The sequence below is a fragment of the Peromyscus leucopus genome, chromosome 5 (genome assembly GCF_004664715.2).
Source record: "Peromyscus leucopus breed LL Stock chromosome 5, UCI_PerLeu_2.1, whole genome shotgun sequence".
Taxonomy (NCBI): domain Eukaryota; kingdom Metazoa; phylum Chordata; class Mammalia; order Rodentia; family Cricetidae; genus Peromyscus; species Peromyscus leucopus.
The window spans coordinates 80,259,184-80,278,534 of NC_051067.1; the positions used below are offsets into that span (position 1 = coordinate 80,259,184).

A 19,351-nucleotide genomic window follows, 5' to 3' on the forward strand; every position below is an offset into this window, starting at 1 on the left:
TCAGATGAACTTGCATGGTGAAATGTTTCAAGTTGCTCCTACAGATCTGAATTATACTTTTTTCCTTTTAAATATGCATGTGCTTTTAAATGCCTAAAAGACTAATTAAATAAAGAAAATGTTGACCTCCTGGGTTGAGGCCCAGTTTCTGAGTCAGGTTATATAACCCTGCTGCATGGGGAATTCTCCAGCAATGCAGCTCTCAACTGCCTGAGAAAACAGGCCACAGAATCTAGTGAAATGGAACTAGAATAGTTAAGGTTGAAATCTAAGTCCTCAGATCATGTTGGAGGGAACTTACCTGTCAGGATGAGGTCTCCAACCACAGCTAATTTTTTCTCCCCTCTCTTGGGAGGTGGAATGGGATAAAGGTGAAAAGTAATATACATTTCCAAACAAGAAATGGATATTGGAGAAATAGGTAGATGGCCAGATCTCAAAAGCAAGCAAGCAAACAAGCAAGCAAGTAAACAAAAACAAACAAGGAAACAGAAAAAAAAAAAAGGTCCAAACCAAAACAAAATGCAGGCTCATGCATGCCTGTTCCTGTTACGCCCTTTACTATTTCTTATTTAGAGGAGATACTCGCTCTCACACGCAATTTACAACTACCTGGGGAAATGTTAAACTACCTTTAGGGATCTGGTTAAACAGAAATGCACTCTAAAAACACAGACACGGTATGTTGTTTTATCTGTTGCAAAAAAAAAATGTATTTGATTACTTGAGTAAAATTACAGTATCTCTGTTGTTAGTAAGTATTAAATGTTAAAGAAATTGGAATCCCCCCCTTTCAACTTTCCAAGAAAGTGCATGTAACAGTCCATTTTTTTCCTTCCATACCTAATACAAAATAAACCAACACTATACCTGCTCTCGATCAAGAAGCATTTGCTCTTGTAAGGAACATATGTACATTTTAATGAAAGTGATATTTCTTATTGTATATACAAGAGCATCTACATTTCTCCACTGAAGGTTGTTCAAGATGCTATCGTTAGCAGCATTGTGAAATTCCAGCACACGTTTTCTACTGTGAATATACCCTACAAGGCAAAAATGCTACGTCTCAGTTTCAACTACCAAAACATTTGTGTTTTTTTTCCCCTCTAAAGAATTCTGCGTGCTTATTACTGTACAGAAACTTATTAACATTGAAGACGACTCAAGTAAAAAGCACAATACAAATAGCAGTTCAAAACGGAAATGGTTAACTCTATAAAATAACAAAAAAAAAGCAGGTTGATGCTTAGAATAAAAATGAAACAAAACCAAAAACAAACAACAAACAAACAAACAAAAAACCCAAACCTTTCAAATGTTCAGCCTGTACTTAAAGTCCTTCCCTTAAATCTGTTTAGAAAGATTCGACAATGTGTTTGCTGATAAAAGTTCCCAGCAGGATCAAAGTGTACATTTATATACAGACTTTATTAGGGATCTAACGCATCACGAAGGCATTGCATCAACACCAGATTCATATTAAACTGGATATAGAAAATAAGTTAATGCCAGATTAAGACGCCTAGCAGGGCAACTTGCGATTGCCATAAATGTTACAGCAAGCTTACAGCACTCTAGTCCATTAGTATTTAGTCCAAAATACAGAAGACCAAAGTTAATGCTTGCATTCTGTTTGCAAAGCAAGGTTATAGCACTAATAAATAAGCTTTCTTAGAACTCTAGAGGTTGAACAAAGTACAAAAGAATGTCTTCGTAATGTAGTTCATAGTCCCAGGGGCCAGAAGGTAAAGGGGCTGGCTGGGCCAGGAGGCAACCTCGGGCGGCATTCTGAGCGGAAATGCTCTGGCAGCTTTAGCTGGTGACTATCTCTTTGCTGTCCTCCACGAATCGGGTGAAGCGGAAGTTGGTTCCATTCTCGCTGCTCGCCATTTTCTCCAGGCCAGCCAGAGGAGCACTGGGTTCAGAATTCCCCAGCTTTTCCACGTTCCCTGTCAGCCCGCTGATAGGTGAGCTGCTCCCGCTGCCCAGGCTTCCAGGAATTGGAGGGATGCCACCATTCTGAATGACAGAGATCTCGTTGGCCTTCATGGCCAACCCGTTGGACAGGGCTGCTGTGTACTGGTTCCAGAAACTGGACGGATCCCCACTTCCTGACCTCGCCGCCAGATCCTTCTGGAACATTTCTGGGAACTTGACAGGATTGCCTCCTAGAAATGTCATGGGGCCATCCACGGAGAGGCGCCGGCCCCGGCGTGCAGGGGTGCTGTTCCACATGTGCGTGCCCATGTGGACCTGTGATGTGGGTTGGGGAAGAGAGAGGAGAAGAGAGAGAGAAAGAGAGAGAGAGCCAGAAGCTTAATAGCTGAATCTGTCTCAATTCATATCCCAACACTCGACACAGCAAGTGGCCTAAATGTCTATTCTTATTACATGACAGACAGGGGGAAGATACGAGGAACCATCCACTCCCAAGGTCTAGTAATAATGTGTTCGCTCTCTGCAGCCCTGGGCTGGCTCTCCTCTTCCTGGGCAAAGAAGCCTTACTTACTCTTTTTTTATTACCCATATTTAGCTTATAATGGCCTCAAGCAAGCCAGGCAGTCGCAGACAGCGCCTTTCAGGGTTAGAATTGTTATGTCCACTCTCGTTGCAGTGGTAAGTATTGTATCTGACACCCTTTACCCTGTAAATGTCCTTTTCAGATGGGAAGAAAGTAGCCCTCACTGATTGCCCATTGGAGGGCCTGCACAGAGAAAAGAAAAACCAGAACGTAATTATTCATTTCACATTTCTGGCAGCAACCTCCAGAGAAATACTCTGTCAACAGAAGAATGTACACAGCGAGAGTGCTCAACTGTTGCTCTAGAACGAGCATATTTGCTTTATTTCCAACACATATCAGTAGGAAATGTCGTGTAATCAATTATCATAATGCCCATTAGCAGAGGAGTGATGTTACTGTTTCTAGAAAAACAAACCATGCTAGACGGCAGTTATGAAAAATAGCTGCATACGCCAAAGAGAGCCGTAATTATTAAGTGATATGGGCAGTACGCAGGCCACATGGAGGTCTTTAATCAATACCCCATGGCAACACCAGGCTGTCTGATTTGGTAGGTAAAGCAATTCATTTGGTGCACTTAGCAAGACAGCAGAGAGAGGCTGCTACTTTGCTTAGGTACCGAATTATTCAAGGCGTGGTGACATGAATCAAGCTACAGGCTGCCCTTGTCCCTGCCATGATCCTGACCTAATAAGGCTCCTTCACATCATATCACTATCCCCCCCCCAGCAACCCCCCCCCCCAGTCAGCTGCCTGCAGCAGGTCCCCTTTCCAGAACCTTCTCCCTGACTACACAGCTGAGGGCTTCAGGAGCATGCGCATGCACTATCATCAATCAAGGGCATGAGAAAGGGCTGGTGGGTGGTGGGGTGCAGGCAGAGCAGGTACCTTCAGATTGCCTTTTGTTGTGAATGCTCTTCCACAGATAGTGCAAGCAAAGGGTTTCTCTCCAGTGTGAGTTCTCTCATGGATCTGCAGCGCACTCGAGGAGGAGAAGGTTTTACCACACGTGTTACAATAGTGCTGTTTGGGAGTTCTCCGGGGCAGAGCTGGGAGCAGAACTGGGGATGTCGAAGAGGATGACAGAGGCCCCGAAGGGACGTGACTAGTGGGGGCATCCTTACTGTCCTGAGGGGAAACGTGCACAAAGCCGTTGACCTCCGTTTTGATGAGAGATGACAGTGAGTTGGCGGGAATCACTGCAGAGTTCTGATTGGGGCCGAGGTTGGAACTGGGCTCAAAGAGCTGCGACGGCAGATCTCGCATCTGATGTGTCAACATGTGCTGCTTCAAATTACCCTTTGTGGAAAAGCCACGATTGCAAACCGTGCAAATGAACGGTCTCTCTTTGGTATGACTTCTGTAGTGAATGTCCAAGGCACTCTGACAAGCAAAGGTTTTACCACAAATGTCGCAAGCAGTGTTTTTAAATTTACCCCGGTCTCGGAAAGGAAAGAGGATTCCCAGAGCATCTTCTTTGATGATTTTCTCTGTGTGACTAGAGGTCAAGTCCAAAGCACCCCCATTCACTGGGGTGGGAGACAGACCGTTGGCAAACTCGCCAGGCCCCACTCTCTGTGGCTTCTCCTCGACGCTGGGCGACTTGTGAAATTCTTGGGTGCTGTTGGATGGGGACAGAGCCTGCATGGAAGAGGTAGACTCTGAGATGGCGGGGCTGCCGGCACTCTGGCTCTCCATATCGCCACCCACTGAGGACGAGTCGTTGGTCAGCACGTCCCCTTCCACGGACCCATTCTCCACCGACTTTAGGCTGGCCTGCAGCTGCTCTGCCAGGCCAGCATTGATCATCTTCATTTGATTTTCCAAAGCAGCGATGCTCGAGATCTCAAGGGGCAGAGGCGAAGAGGACAGGCTGTCTTGGGACGCGTCAGCTGACTTGGGTGTATCCGGGATGCTGCCCTCAGGACAATCTTCCATGTTCTCATCCGAGAAGTTGTCTAAGTCATCGAAATTCTTCTCGTCAAAGGAGCCCGTGTCAGACTCCATGGACTCGGGGTAGTTGTCAGGGACTGGGGTATTAGGGATCTGGCCTCCCATGTGCATTCGGATGTGCTGCTGAAGGACCACTGCATTTGTGAACTTCTTCTGGCAGATTGGGCAGGAATGCTGGACTCTGAGTGGGGGCATAGCCCGGTGGACACTGTAGTGCGTCTTAAGGTTCCCTTTAGTGGTGAAGGCCCGGCCACAGATCTTACACTTGAAGGGCCTCTCCCCAGTGTGCGTCCGGTAGTGCATTTTCAAGGCGCTCTGGCAGCTGAGGACCCGGTGGCAGATGATACACTCATTGGGGTCAGTGGCTTTCTTGTCAATGTTCTCTACCAGTTGCTGCAGCTTGGATGTCTCCGAGGCCTGGGCTGAATCTAAGAGTCCCCCGAAAGGAAACTTGGCCTTGAACTGCTCAGACATGAGTGGCAACAAAGGGTTGGTGAAGGTGGCCCCTCCTGGGCCACAGTCAGCCACTGGGGAGCTCAGAGTACTGCTGCCCGCTGTTGGGGCTGCGCCGGTGGCCACGCCAGTCTCTTCACTCCTTCCGCTGAAGGGCGGCACAGCAGACCCTTCAGCTTCCTCCGGGAGCCCACTTGGATTTCTTGTGGCCAAGTCAGGGGCCCCAGAGTCACTTTTGACTGAGCCTTGGGGGCTGGCGGCGGAATGGCTAATAGGGATGGGGGCTGGCTCTTCCGTCTTGATGAAGGGTGTGAGGCTTGGGAGCGTTGGGGGTAACGGAAGTCCGACAGAAGTGGTCAGAGTGGGCAGGACCGGCTTGGTGTCTAGCCAGCTGGTGACTGGCTTCTCCGGGGGGATGGACATGCCGTAGGGGATGCCGGTGCTTGTGGGGATGTTGTCCAAGTGCTCCGGTACAGGGTAGGGGTTCATCTGGATGTGGGGGTACTTCTCTTTGTGGCGCTGGAAGTGGACCTTCAGGTTTCCCTTGGTGGAGAACCTGTTCCCACAGATGTTGCACTTGAACGGCCTCTCTCCAGTATGGGAGCGCAAGTGGATCTGCAAGGCACTGTCACTCCCGAAGACCTTCGCACAGAACCTGCACTTGTGTTTAAAGAATGCCTCGTCTGAAGTACTTTTTGCTTCAAAGGCAGTGACATTTGGTGGCTTGCTTTTTCTTTGCTGGGCCAAGGCAGACAGGGAGTTTAAATCCTCTGCAGTTGTTCCAACGTTGGGCAAAGGGCTGGGGAAAACAGCGTTAGCTGGGGTTGGCTGAGGTAGAAGTGGGTTAGATGCAGGACTTAACAGACTGCTTATTGCGAATGCTGGTGGCGATGATACTGAGACTGCCGGGGAGCTGACGTGGGAGGCACCAGCACTGGAAGCCACTTTGTCTGAGGATGGGGTGGGAACGGCCGCCGTCACTAGGCTCATGTTGGGAGAAGTGCCACTGCTGGGCAGGACGATGGTGCCGGAGCTGCTCTGAGGTAGCTGGACTGGGGGGAGCTGTTTCACACCACTGATGCTGGCAGATTGGCTAGCAAGGCTCTGTGCTAATCCAGCTGCCGCCGCCAGCTGCTGAGATAAATGGGAACTTAGTGTGGACAAGGGGTTGGCAGATGTTCGTAAAGTACCTTGAGAAGGACTAGAGGATGTTGGCAGGTCTGCGTTCTGAGAAGCCAACAGCAGTATTTGGTGACGAATCTGCTCTATGAGTTGCAGCTGGTGGATCTGCTGCTGCTGCAGGGCTAGGAGCTGTTCCATGAGGGCTGGGATGGCCAGCTTGCCTCCGGAGGCCCCCCCACACCTCGCTTCCTGGGAGAACTGGGCCACTGCCACCTTGGTGCTCTGGAGATTCTCGATGATGACGTTGCTGTTGATCACCGAGAAGTTGCCCAGTGTCGTCAGGTCCCCGAGTTGAGGTAGAGAGGTTGTGATCGCTGAGGTACCCGTGGAGGAGCCGCCGTGGCAGCTTGGGGTGGTGCTGTTGGTGATGCTGCTCAACGTGCTGCTGCTGCTGCTGCTGCTGCTGGTAGCAACTGTGGCCTCCACCTCCATGGACTCTTCCCTGTCAAGTCCCTTGTGTTCTAAAAGGTCGCTGCAATCTTCTTGGTCTGTTTTGTTCACTGCGTCTTTCATTTGCTCATCAGGATTATCGAGAGACGGGTCAGGAGGGAAGGTTTTGGGTGGGGAGGCTGGACTTTCATTGACAATCAGAACTAATTGATTCTTAGTGCAGTTCTTTTTGTGGAGCAGAAGATCTGATAATTCAAAGAATTCAGCGCAGCACCGGCCACAGACATGGGCATCCTTGCTCTTGGTGGGGCGACTTGGTTGACCCTTCTCTGTGTCCCCTATAAACATCAAAAGGTGCAGGGTTAAAACGAAGCCAGGACAGATTGTTAGCAATGACTTGAAAAGGAGAGAAAGGGTCATAAATGCTTTCTATCTGCAAAACTCCAAATGGAGCCCCTGACAGCTAGGCTGTGTTACCTGAGTTGCTGAGGGACTGCTATCCAGCTGGCATCTTGAATAGTTATGGCCTTCAGACAATTCATCAAAATATAAAATACCATGAAAGGAGGACATTGGTACATAATGAAATTCCATAGTGAAGTATTGATTTCCAATATTTTATACACTGATTGTCTACTTGCCGGGAGAGGGTCCCTCAAGCAGGCTGAGGACTTATTAGGCTCTTGAGTTTCTGTCAACCTTATTCATTCTCAACTGATGCAAAGACATCTGTGACAGTTTGTTCTGTCACTAAACTAATTTGTAGTCATTCAAGTTCCAATCAGTTGTTGACAAGGGGGAAAAATGCATAACACCTAGCTGGGGACTGACTCCAGAATCACCTCAAGCCCCTGCCTGGAACCTGAGCCCAGGCTGAGTAATCACAAGCACAGTTCAGTGACATCACTAACAGACCCGTTTTTTGACTTCAAAAGAGAAAGCAAAACACACACACACACACACACACACACACACACACACACACACACACACAGAGGAACATAATCTCTCATAGGCTTGTCTGGACCTATGTATCACTCCCCAACACATTCATTTTTCAAATTCAGGAATGAACCCTGGCGATCAATCTCCTAGCCAGAGAATATATGCTATTGTGCCCCAAGTGGCACTCTTCTAAATCCCTCCTCAAAAGTGGTCTTTCTGTCTATAAAAACTGCCGTGGCATCTCCAGTCTGCTCCACACTAACCGAAGAAGAATGTGGTGGGAAGCGCTCCCATCCTTAAGGAATCATGCTTGAAAGAGAGTTTGCCAAGTTTTGCCTGAATGTCTTTAAAAAAACAAAAACAAAAAACCTCTGTTTCTTATTGTTATCAATTGTTAAACAGAGCATATCAAACCCTTTCATATATTTGATATATATATATGCCTAGATTTCTTGTTTGTCTTCACTGGTTGCTCAGATGTCTTCTCACTAAGATCCATTTGTAAATTAAACACCAAAATCTCCAACTCCAAGCTAACATCCTATTCAAAGACAGGATGGCGTCCCCTTGTTTGCTCAGCATGGGGAACACCAACTTCTGTTGTACAAATGGTGTGTGGTCATCTCCGAAGGCTGTGAAAAAAACTGTTTAATTCAAGGATTACCTCCCTGCATGCTTTTCTACAAAGCTGAATCAGATAATAGGTAGTTTCCATGACTTCCAAATTGAATCTTCTAGAAAACTTGCAAGAGGAAAAAAAAGTAATTGCAGATATGAATGCATGTAAAATCAAAATGTTGCTCACCCCCCCCACCCCCTCCCAGTCAACTCAAAAGAGCCAGAGGTTACCTTTTTGGATTAAGCATCTAACAAGCTTGAAGAGTTTTGCATTTCAGAAAATACAATTAACACCTAAACAGTCACTTGTGAAAATTCCTTAACCCTATCTGCCTGGAGTGATGCGGAAGTCCATTAGGGCCCCTGGTAAAGTATGCCGAACGTATGCACGCTCTCCTCACTGGGAGAGTTATTTTAGTAGCTAAGTTATACTTAATAAGCCAGCTTTCCTAATCCCCATCTTTAAATCTACACAGGGTTATAGTGCAAAATGCATTAACAACACCAAACAAATCACAGTTGTAGCAGAAAATACCGATAATGATCCAGTTTTAATTTAATGTTTAATCATCCTAATTGGCACCAGATTCCCATGCACACTGAAGGTGCTGTTTTAAGCACTTTCTGTCTCTCCTCTTGCTTTGAAATAATACAAACAAAATATTAAATGAAATTTGCTAAAGTTACACTGCTTCACTTGGGACAAAAATGATGTGACAAAAATTCTGTTTAAAGCTTCGTATTTTGACAACTGATTTTAAATGATGCATCCATTTCAGATGCTTATTTTAAACTGGAAATGCAATTCCTAATATATTCAACAGAAATGTTATTTCTTTCTCTTTGCACATTTCCATATGTAATGGTTATGTTTCCATCTACTTTTACAGCCAATTATGAAGGAACAAAAGCTATTCTGTTTGTTCACACATTTTCAACAAAATGCATTAAAACTATTATGTCAGCATGTTCTATTAAGCTCTGCATTCAGTGGAAAATACTTTTCAACCAGCTCACATTTATCAAAACATAAAGCCACTTTAAAACACAGTTTTGCTTGGTCAGCTGGGCTTAGACAAATAATGACAGATTCAGAACTAAATAACCAGCAAGGGAAATCAGAAAACTGACTTCATCAATTGTACACATTACAATGTGGTTGCTTCAAATATTTAGCACATCTGTGCTCACGGTTAAAGGGCATTTTAATTCTTTATAACTTGCAAGCATCTGATATTCTCATACATATAGAAAAAATAAGAGGAGGTTACTTTGGAGGGCTTAATGGATTATTATCTCTCTGCACTGGGATTCTGCATTCGTGCGGCTTCAAGACTCACTGGAGAATTTTCAAGTTTTTCAACCTGAACATTTTTATATTTAGGATTATGCTAACTGGATAGAGAACAGAGATGCTTCAAAATAAATGCCTGCTTGCTTCAGAGAGAGCTCCTGTCTAAAAATTGCCCATATTTGACCTTTGATTTTCATAATTTAGTAAGCTGACATTCGATCTCACTGTTCAATCAACTAATTTAATTTCCTGATGTTTATGAACATGTTGCCCCCACCCCCAAAATTGTGGTATCTCTTTTGACTCGCTTCCGAAGCAGGTGCTGCTGCACTCTAAAATGCCTAACTTTAAACCCATCTGCATTGTGAACACAATTCCAGCGAAGCAGCTTAAAGAGAAAGAAGACAGGCCAGGAAACCAGCATGAACCTTCAGCCCCAACTGCTAAAAGGAATACTTTAAGTTGCAATTAGATAACAGGCAGGCAGGCAGGCATGCGTGTGCACACACACACACACACACACACACACACACACACACACACACACGCCTCTGTTCTAATCCATTTTTTTCTCATCCTATCCTCTGTTATCTTGTATCTCTCAATAATCTGTTAGACAGGATAGCAACTGGTGACCTCATTATAGTAACTACAGTTAGTTGCCTTGTTTCCCCTATTGTGGTGAAAATCGCATTCCGGATCCTTTTCGAAGGATTTTGCATTCACATTAATTTTGTAATTCCAGTCAGGTAGGAACATTTACGAAGCAAGAGCTTTTTTTTTTCTCAGCAAACAGAAAAAGATGCTTAGTATTTCTGTTCTTCTTTTGGAGGAAGGAGGTGTGTACCAAATTGTTACCAAATCGACACTGAAACTCCAGATGTTTAAGCTCTTGGTGAGCTATTTAGGTATCCAATTCAAATTTGTCACTTTTTTCATCATCTGAACCAAACACAGCAGACTCGGAAGGACAAAATTGAAGTGTTGTAGCCTATCTGTCTACTCAGAAAACAAAAATAAAACTATGCCTCGTACAGAAAGGTTTAGCCAAGCAGGAAAGGAAGAAAAGGAAAACAAAACAAAACAAAAAAACTAGAAACCAACCACCAGGCTCTACCAGATTTAGTTTTGTTTTTTGGAGCTCTTTAGAAAGGCCCTCCACTCTACTTCCCATTACCTTAAGACCACATTAGCATTTCTTAACAGAATTCAAACAGTGGTGGAGTTGGGGCCCCTAATTTTAACAGGCTGTTCCTTCCCATGGACCTACTTGCAAAGGTGATCACAAACATATTTGATTGAGTGATTCTATATATTTTTTTATTTTTTTTAAAGACAGAATCTGAATGTCCAACTTAAGGTTCCAGAAAAACTGTAAACACAACATACGCTGTGAATATTTTCAGTAATGTCTGAAGTTTCCTTTATGCAGTATGCAACCAAATGACCAACTCACTGGTCTCCTTCAAGTTTACAGTGCCAGCCCTGATTCTGTGAAAGGATACAGGAGAAATCTCTGAAAAAATAACGTGGACAAGATACTCCATTGAAAGCACTGCTCCCGGCCCACCTCTTGCTCACAATAAATAAAAGGGGAAAATGTCTTCCCCACGGATGAATCAAACTGAACACTAGATGGGGTCCCAACTGCAAGCGTTTGTTCAAAAACTGCTTTGTGGCTTTCCTATTCCAGTGACGCGTAAAAGAGAGACTCCTTAAGGCGAGATCTAAACGCTCACTACACAAACATTGGCGAAGTCACAAGAAACTAAATCCCGCTGTTGGAGGGTGAGGCTCGGCTATGGGAACTACCTGTCAATCTTCCCCTCTGGGGGTCTGGCATCTGGGGGTGGCAGGGGAATAAGGTTAGGAAAAGAAGCCAAGCTGATAAGGAGAAACTAAAATAAACTACTAACTTCCTGCTAAGTGACTAGCAAGACCCAAATTGGGGGTCACTGGGAAGACACTGAGGGACATATTATGATCTGGACCTTGTCACCTCTGCATGGGAGGAGGCCGGCCAAGGTTAGAACAGCTCTACGGGCACACACACACACACACACACACACACACACACACACACACACACACACACACGGGTTTTCTAAACCCTGGCACAAACTTTTTTTCTTTTTTTGGGGGGAGGGGTGTCAAGTCTTAGGTTAATAGTCTCTTCTCTCTCCTCTAAGAGTATTTTGGAACACAGGCTTTCCGCACCAGGGACTGTGTTAGAAAAGCCATGTTTAAACTGTAGAAGAATTTCGATTTTTCTGGTTCCTACACACTGAGCTTGGCTAAGTTCGGAAACCTGGAACCTGTCTGAGTCCCTTCCCCCACCGCCCTAAAGATTCTCAACCAGAAAAAGGTGGGCTTTTGCCTTCTGAAGGAGACTGTTGGTAAAAGACAACTTGAAGCCTCCAAACGTGGAGAAAAGAAAGAGCTTCCCAAAGAGCACCCTATAATTTGGTAACTTGTGCCCATGAGCCATTCCAGAAACTGGATGTAAACTACACCACCAAATGCTCCATACCAAAAAGCCACCTTCACACATTTTATCTCCTGCCTGATCCGGCTTTGCTGTGTGTTTGTTTTCAACATTTTAGAGAGGATCTGCAGCCTGAAGCAAATCTCAAAACAAAATAAAACAAAAAAGCAGTTCACTTTTTATCATCCAGAATCTTCCATTTCCACCAAACTTAAAATAGGCTTCATTAAACACGAATTCTTTCCAACTGCCTTATCTTGCAGGTGTCAGTTTTTTTTTTTTTTTTTTAAAGCAATTCATTATAGTTCTCCCTAACCTTTTGGGCCCAGAAATCAATGTGTGGCCATTAAGCTGCTTACAATGAGTAAATTACTTTGGTAAATAATACAATTTCTTTATTAATATGAGTAAGAGGGGCTTTCAGGATACTTCTTAAGAGAGTCAATGTTTTATCTCCAATTTCTGATGCTTTAATTTTCTTCTAATATTATCCTTTCCTTAAAAAAAGCTGAGCAATAAAATATTTAAACGAATCAAGTCAGAATGGGTCTCCCAAGTAGCTGCAAGAATATTGAAATCATCACCAAAAGGAGTGAACACACACACACACACACACACACACACACACCCTGGAAATCCAAACTCACAGAAAAGTAACCACATTTTAAATCATTAGATTCACACATTCTCTTTTCCAAGAATTATCTATCTTGGTAAATAATCTTTCCAAAGCCAGTTATCTTTCTACAAGTAACTGAAGACTTGTTGAATATCTTTTAAGATATGAATTCTACTTACTATAATCCTGGTTTCATAAGAAACAGAAAAAAAAAAAAAACCAAGTAGAATAAACTATCAACGTTCTAAGATCAACTAAATAACCCTTAAAAATGAAAAATAAAAACACACAAAACCCCAAAACTTCGAATAAAGCTGTTGGAATGGCAGCTTAGCACGGCATGGCTTTCCTTGTAAGACTCAAACACAACATACACTACACACACATGAAGTAGGACACACAACCTTAGAGGGGAATGGTTGCCTCAGAGCCACAGTGGTTGGGTCTGCAAACTTTTCTAGCTTTTGTTCTGGGTAGAAGTCAGACAGTTCTGAGGGAGAAGGGCATAAACCCGTTGCACTTTGGTAATATCTGCTATTTCTTTTGCTACAGCAAGACCCTCTTGTGATAGAAGAAAAAGTAAGGCTGGCATTTGAGTAGGGGACTGCTTCCAAAGTAAAAATATCAAATGTCTGGGCAGCACCTTCTCAAGTGCATGCTCTATGTAGGTGAGTGGATTGAGACTGTTGGACTCTGTGCAGAAAAGCTGACTTTTTAAAGCAAAGCTGAGCTATGTCATGAACTTTCATTTCTATCTATCTCACAACTGTTCCTGAATGAAGAGAACGGGGTATGGGAGGCCCTCCTGACCGTCAGCTGGTGGGAAGGGTTCTTGTGTAGGAGTACCATTACAGCACACTAAATCCTGTAACCCTGTTACAAAACCTACCCTCTAGGCAACTTCTTCCAGACTTACTGTTCAACCATGTAAAAACAGTCATAACCTAAAACTATTACTACTGAAGAAGAGGAGGGAGTGAGAAAAGGGCCTGGGTGGGGTGTTTCCTAGGGTGCTCAGAAGAATCACTGCTTTGTGGACAATGAACTAGCTTTTAGGAAGAAAAAAGGAGAAATTAAGTGAAAAAGAAGAAAGAGAAAGAAAGGAAACTTGACTCAGTTCCTTAATTAACTTACCTCAAAGCTCAAATAAACTAAAAAAAATTGTACTAATAAATAATAATAGTAAGAGGTAGTGAACTCCTTTAATGCTATCGCTTTATGAGAAGCCTTAACTATTAAAAATTCCAGATCCAGACTCAAAGCGGAGAACTAGCAAGCATCATTTCTTCGGAAGCCCGATGTGGTGGTGGTTGTTTTTGAAAATTTTGCGTGGAAAATGTAAACAATCAGTACAAATTTACAAAATAAAAAAACCCCTCTCTCCTCCCTAGTTGGGTTTTTCCGTATGCAAATTGTTAACTTTAACAGTATTCCAGTGCAAAAAAAAAAAAAAAAGCCTCCTCAGAAACTTTGAGAAAGATTGGTGTGGGGGCGGCAGGAGGCCTAAGAAACTAGCTGAGAAACCACACAAAAATAGTCCGAGTGGTCGCTGCGGCCTTGGTTAATCTCATCTGGTTTACCCTCGAACCGGTTCTTTTGGGGTGGGAAGCCGGTGTGTGTTTCAGGGATCTTTCCGAAGAACCGAGAGAAGCAGACACTGATATGGCTTCGAGCTTCAAAAAGTGCTGGGCAAACAGCTGTCTTAATGGGTCTTTGGTCTCCCGAAAAATGTCCAGGTATCTCACGCCAGGACTGCCCTCTCCCAACAGCGGGGAGGAAGGAAGCGCCGGACCCTTCTCGCTGGGGCTCTGCCTGCGCGTCCCTGCACCCAGAGTTGCTCAGTCAGGCCTCTGGGGAAGGAGTCTGCCATGTGGGGCTCAGCCGTCCGCAAAGCCGAGTGGGCAGAGGCGCGGATCCCAGGTCACGCTTCGGAACTCTGCTGGGGTGTAGCTCCCACCTCCACACCCTGCAACGCCTCCCGGGATTGAGGATCCCGAGGGGCAGCAGTAAGCCGTGGACCCACGCAGCAGAGTCGGGCACTGCGCCGGGTGACCGGGGAAGCGGGCGGAGGCTCCGGCCTGGGAGCTCGGAAACTCTGCCCTGAAACAGCTCAGGTCACGCTGGGGTCGGAGGGGTCTTCCCTCCGTAGCCCCGGTTCCCTGCACGGGTGTCTCCTACTCTAGGCCATAGTTCCCGCACACAAACTTTTCCCGACTTGCCCATTCCTTTCAGGACCCTGCCTTCGTCATCTGCTCGCTTCAGGGGTCTGGTGGGCTAACCCCCAGACCCGAGAGAGTGTCCAACGAACGACCGTTTCCAGGACCGGTCTGGAAGGATGGGACTCCTCAATAGGTGGGGAGCACACACCCAAGCCCGAATTTGAGGGATTCTGAGTGCAAATGTTGGGAGAAACCGTGCAGGGGCTAAACTTGGAAAGCCGGACCGCGACACTTCCCGGTCCCAAAGCCCAGTCTCCAGAGCCACCGGCAGCACACTCTGGCCGCGACCCCAGCATGCCACTCCTCTATCCCAGTCCCCACTTCTCACAGGTCGAAACCCTCAAAGGCTCCACATTTCGCTCGCTAGCCGAGTGGGAACGAGAGATGGGGAGGGGGTGCAGCGAGCTCCCCACGCGCTCGGCGTCCAGCCACCCGCACGAAGTAAACTTCTTTAACGCTGGCGGCGGCGATGGGCTGAGAGGCCCAGGCGACAGAGGCCCAGCCCAGGGGGACCCGGGTGCCGTGAGGGGAGCACGAGGGACCTCGCGTGGGCAGCCACGGCCGACCTCTGCCCGCGCAATCGCCCCTGGGGCGACCGGGTTGTGGCCCGGGCTCCTCGGACCGGCGGGGCGGAGGGGAGAGGCCGGTCGACCCTGCTCCGCCCAGCCGAGGACACGGAACTCCGGAAAGCTCCAGCCGGGATGGGCTGGCTCTCCCGGGGCAGGGGGAAACCCGGCCCGGCAAATTGAAATCGAGGAAGCATGAAATAAAATCAGACGCGCCGAGTGCAGAAGGCGAGAGCGGCGGTGGGCGCGGGGCCCGCCGCGTGTGCGTGGGTCCGAGTGTGCGTGTGAGTGCGTGTGTCTGTGTGTCCGCGGCGCGGGCCGGAGCACTCACCATCTCGCCGGGGGAGCGAGGCCACTTCGGGGTCGGATTGGAAATGTTGAGGCTTCGCTTGCTTCCTCCGCGACATGCTGGCTCAAACATCAGCTGGGGCAGAATAAAAAATTACTAAAAAAAATCTTCTCAAAATTACGGAAATCGAGCGGCGGCGGCGGCGGCTCCCCCCGCCCGCCGGCCCGCCCGCCCCCTCCCCGGCTCCCCGGCCCCGGGCACAGCGCGCATGTGTCCTGCTATAATTATGATTATCAATAATGCATTGCGATTAATCATAGAGGGGCTCTTTGAAAGGCGATTGGCACCGGGCCAGCGCTATTCAAACCCGCTCGCCTTAATCAATTAGTTCGTGATTTGCTGCAGACCCCTGTCTCTCCGCGCGCTGGCCCAATAAGCCGGCCGCGGGGCTGGCTCTGCGCGCCGCGCCGCCCGACTCTGGGTTAACCCTCTTGGCGACCGCCCGGGACTCCACGGCCCGGCCGCCGGGGGCCTGCCTCCTCGCCACTGCGCGCCCGGCGCCCCGGCCGGCGCCCCCCGCTCGTTCCCCTCCCCCCTCCCCCGCCCTCCATCCCGGGCTGGGCCGACCCGAATTAGCATGCCCGCCCCGGAGCCTAGCGGAGCAGGGCCGCGGGGGGGTGGGGCTGGCGGCGGGGGCTGGGGATCCAGGCTGCGGGCGCGCGGCGAACTTCCCAACTCCCGCGCTGCGTGCCGGCCCGCGGGGGGAGGGAGTCCCGTGGCGGGATTGGGGGTGGGGAGGGCGTCCCGTTTCGTGAGTGTTCCTTCGTTTCTTTAAGAGCTACCAGAAAGCAGCCCACCCCCACCCTCGTAAAAAAAAAAAAAAAAAAAAAAAAAAAAAGCGAGTGGGGAAGAGCCAGCCCCACGCCGGTCCGCCTCCCGCCCGCTGCCGGGCCTCCCTCCCGCCTGCCCGCCGCCTGGCTCGGAGATCCTTCGCCCAGAGTTCTCCATTCCCAGGATCCCGGGCTCGCGGGGGTGCGGAGAAGAGGACCCAGGAAAGGTTTGGGAACGTGATGGGTTTGGGGCCTGGGGGGGAGGGGCAGTTTTCTCGCCACCCCATCCTCTCCCTGCCTGGGAGCTGCGCTCCTCCAGCCTCTGGCTGGCTCCTTAGCTCCCTTTCTCTACCTCGGACATTCCCGGGACAATTAGGGCTGAAGTTTTCGGGAGAAGCGCCCCGAGCCCGTGGGATAAGGGGGCGGCTCGGCTCCGCCCAGGACCCCTCCCGAACCTCCCCCCGGCCGCCCCGGTTGGCTGCAGGGCGCGTCACTCCGCGGGGAGGCGGCGGCCACCGTGGCGCCGCTAAGCCCCGGGCGGGTGGAGAGCACGGACCTGCCTGGGCTCCGAGTTCAGCTTCGGCGGGAGGGAGGGGAGGGGCGCCGCTAATCCTGTGCTAGGCTGCGTGCCCCCGGCCTGGGAAGCCGGACCCTAGGCACCGCCTCTACCCGGGACCCCATTACTCCCTACCCTAGCCGCCTCGTCTGACGAGGTGGCTTCCCTGAGCCATGAGTGAGTGAGAAGGGAGGGGGTCCTGTCCGCTGCCCCCTAGCTACGCCGCAGCTCGCCTTCACTTTTTTTTTCTGACACTTGCCACGCGCGGCGCCCAAACTTTTCGCTCTATCTCCATCTCCCAGAGCTGGGTAACAGCCTCCCTTACCCGCGCACGGGACCCCGGAATCCGGGCCCTGCACTCCCTCTTCCGGGCTGAGGCACCCGCGAATCTGAGGCTTGGTCCTCGGCTTAGCCTAGATCTCCTCCCGCCTCGGGGTTTCCGCTCGCCGAGGTTCCCGAAGTCCTGCGCTCGAAGGACTAAACTAACTAAACTTCGGCTGAGTAATGGGGGTGGAGGCGGGGGAGGGGTGCAGATACACAATCCTTGCCCTATCTCGCGATCGGGAGAGGAGAGGGCTCATAAGGACGCCCCAATTCTGGAGCGCCTTTGAGTCTGGATCGTGCCACAGTCGGCTCGCGCGAAGTGGGCACTAGCCTTCGCAGCAGAGCCTCAGAATTCAGGACCCATATCGCATTCTCTTAAATGGCCTTTTTTTCTTCTCCGATTTTTTTTTCTTTTTCCCTTAATCTTTTGTGTGCTAGTTGAAAGTATCTTTTCCATCTGCTGACTTTATTCTTTCTTGGTATAACTTCTCCCTTCTTTCATTCTCCCTGTTCACTCTTCCTACCTTTTCTTAGTTTTGCCCTTGCTCGCCCACCCCTCGCGCGTCTCCCTGGTCTCCCGCTATCCCCTCGCACCTCGCTCTTTCCCTCTCCCCAGGTTCTGTTGGGTACTGTAGATTTTGATAAAAAGACAAACGAAGCTATCAGTGAGCCTGATGTTGAAGAATGAAGATAATAATGTTTCCATAGGTGGTGTTTCAAATGCCATTATTTCTCACTGAATATTTAAAGAGATCCCTCGGCAAAGATGGATTTGCGCGCTCCTGGGGTGCGAGCCGCTCGCTTGCCCCAAACCCCCGGGAACGTGATGAGACCTGAGCATTTTTAAATCTAGCACTCTCCCCCACCCCGCAAATCTGCGCACTTGAAAACACTCGAATGCGCACCCTTCGGGGTGGCACCGACGCTTCCAGGCGCACTGGAGCCTTTCTTCCCCGAATCTGCCGGTGTTTGGAGCAGTCGTGAACAGTCGGTAACACTCTTGGCTTCTTGAAAGTCCCTACCTCCGGGCAGTCTAGTGGCCAGAAACCCAGTGGAGCTGGCGGTCCCACAAACCCTTCTCACGGTGTGCTTCTAGGGAAGCTCGGGGGAGAAGCTTCACACGTGCTCGCTGTCGGCTCTATGTGTGATTAAGGGTGGGGAGAATCTCTCCCCCGCCCAATACAACAAACGAACGAAAACGCAAAAACTCCTTCGCGCCGTTTAATTAAAAATGGGCGAGTAGAGACGGATTAATTGGTGGTATCTAAACTTTGATAACTTTTTTCGTTCTTTTGAGTCCTCGACGACGTAGAGGCGGGCGCCTGGCCCTGCGAGCGGCATCCCCCGCTAATTTCTTGTTTGTTTTCTTTCCCTTTGGCCCGGAGAGAGATGAGGGGAGGTGGAGGAGGGGGATGGGAGGAAGGGGACGGTTGGAATGGCCGGGAGAGGAGAATTGGTCTTTATTGTTGGTGGCGATACATCAATTACAGGCCATTGTCTCGCGCCCAAGTTATGCGGTTCGCTGGTGCGGTCGCTGAAGTGTCAGCAAGCTGGCAAGGCACCGCGTGCCGCGGAGCAAAGACATAATTAAATCAATAAAAAATGGACATAGAGTGGGGGTGAATTTTTATTTTTGAACGGGTCGAGAAAGCGGAGGCCAGTGAGGTGCCACAGCTGGGGTCCCTCCGACCGCTCAGCACACCTCCAGGCCAGAACACTCCATGGGGTCGCGCCCTCCCAACCATGGATGGGGGGCTGCTCCTGAGAAATAAGGCGAAGAGCTTGTGGCTTGCAGGTTCCTCAGAAAGGCCTGGTATTTGGGGACAGATACCTAATAGGGAATGGGGGTGGCCCGAAGTGAAGTGACAGCTGCGCCGGGGTCGCGACCTCTGGGACCAAGACGAAACGCACCCTCGGGAGGCTCTTAGCAGTTGTGCAAACTGCCTTTGGGGGGCGGGGGTCTCTGTTCCTTCCACACTATCACCTCAGTTTCCCGATGTCTAGTTTGTCCTCGGTGAGTTGGCTGGCCCGAGGGCCGTGGCCTAAGGCCGCTGCCCCGGCATAGTTCTCAAGGAAGGGGTTTCAGTGCCTCTTTGTTCAA

The 19,351-nt window shown here is 48.8% G+C and overlaps 2 protein-coding genes across 3 annotated transcripts in view; one reads left to right on the forward strand and one right to left on the reverse strand.

Moving 5' to 3' along the window:
* Window positions 1-688: 688 nt before the first annotated feature.
* Window positions 689-17,396, reverse strand: Sall1 (spalt like transcription factor 1). 2 transcript variants are annotated; one of them, XM_028871542.2, is made up of 4 exons: window positions 17,252-17,396; window positions 15,583-15,675; window positions 3,416-6,843; window positions 689-2,256 (listed from the first exon to the last, which is right to left on the reverse strand). In XM_028871542.2, the coding sequence occupies exons 2-4, from the start codon at window positions 15,656-15,658 to the stop codon at window positions 1,816-1,818; spliced, it is 3,945 nt and encodes a 1,314-aa protein (XP_028727375.1). In that variant the 5' UTR covers window positions 15,659-15,675; window positions 17,252-17,396; the 3' UTR covers window positions 689-1,815. The 2 variants fall into 2 exon arrangements, with proteins under 2 accessions (XP_028727375.1, XP_037061972.1); XM_037206077.1 differs by lacking the exon at window positions 17,252-17,396 and adding an exon at window positions 16,723-17,183 and having other exon boundaries at window positions 1,413-2,256.
* LOC114694555 (nucleolar MIF4G domain-containing protein 1-like) overlaps window positions 16,178-19,351 on the forward strand; it is a 33,807-nt gene continuing 30,633 nt past the window's right edge. The window contains exons 1-2 of the mRNA XM_037206470.1: window positions 16,178-16,351; window positions 16,440-16,597. Coding sequence (XP_037062365.1) covers window positions 16,178-16,351; window positions 16,440-16,597 — 332 coding nt within the window. The remainder of the gene's footprint in view (window positions 16,352-16,439; window positions 16,598-19,351) is intronic.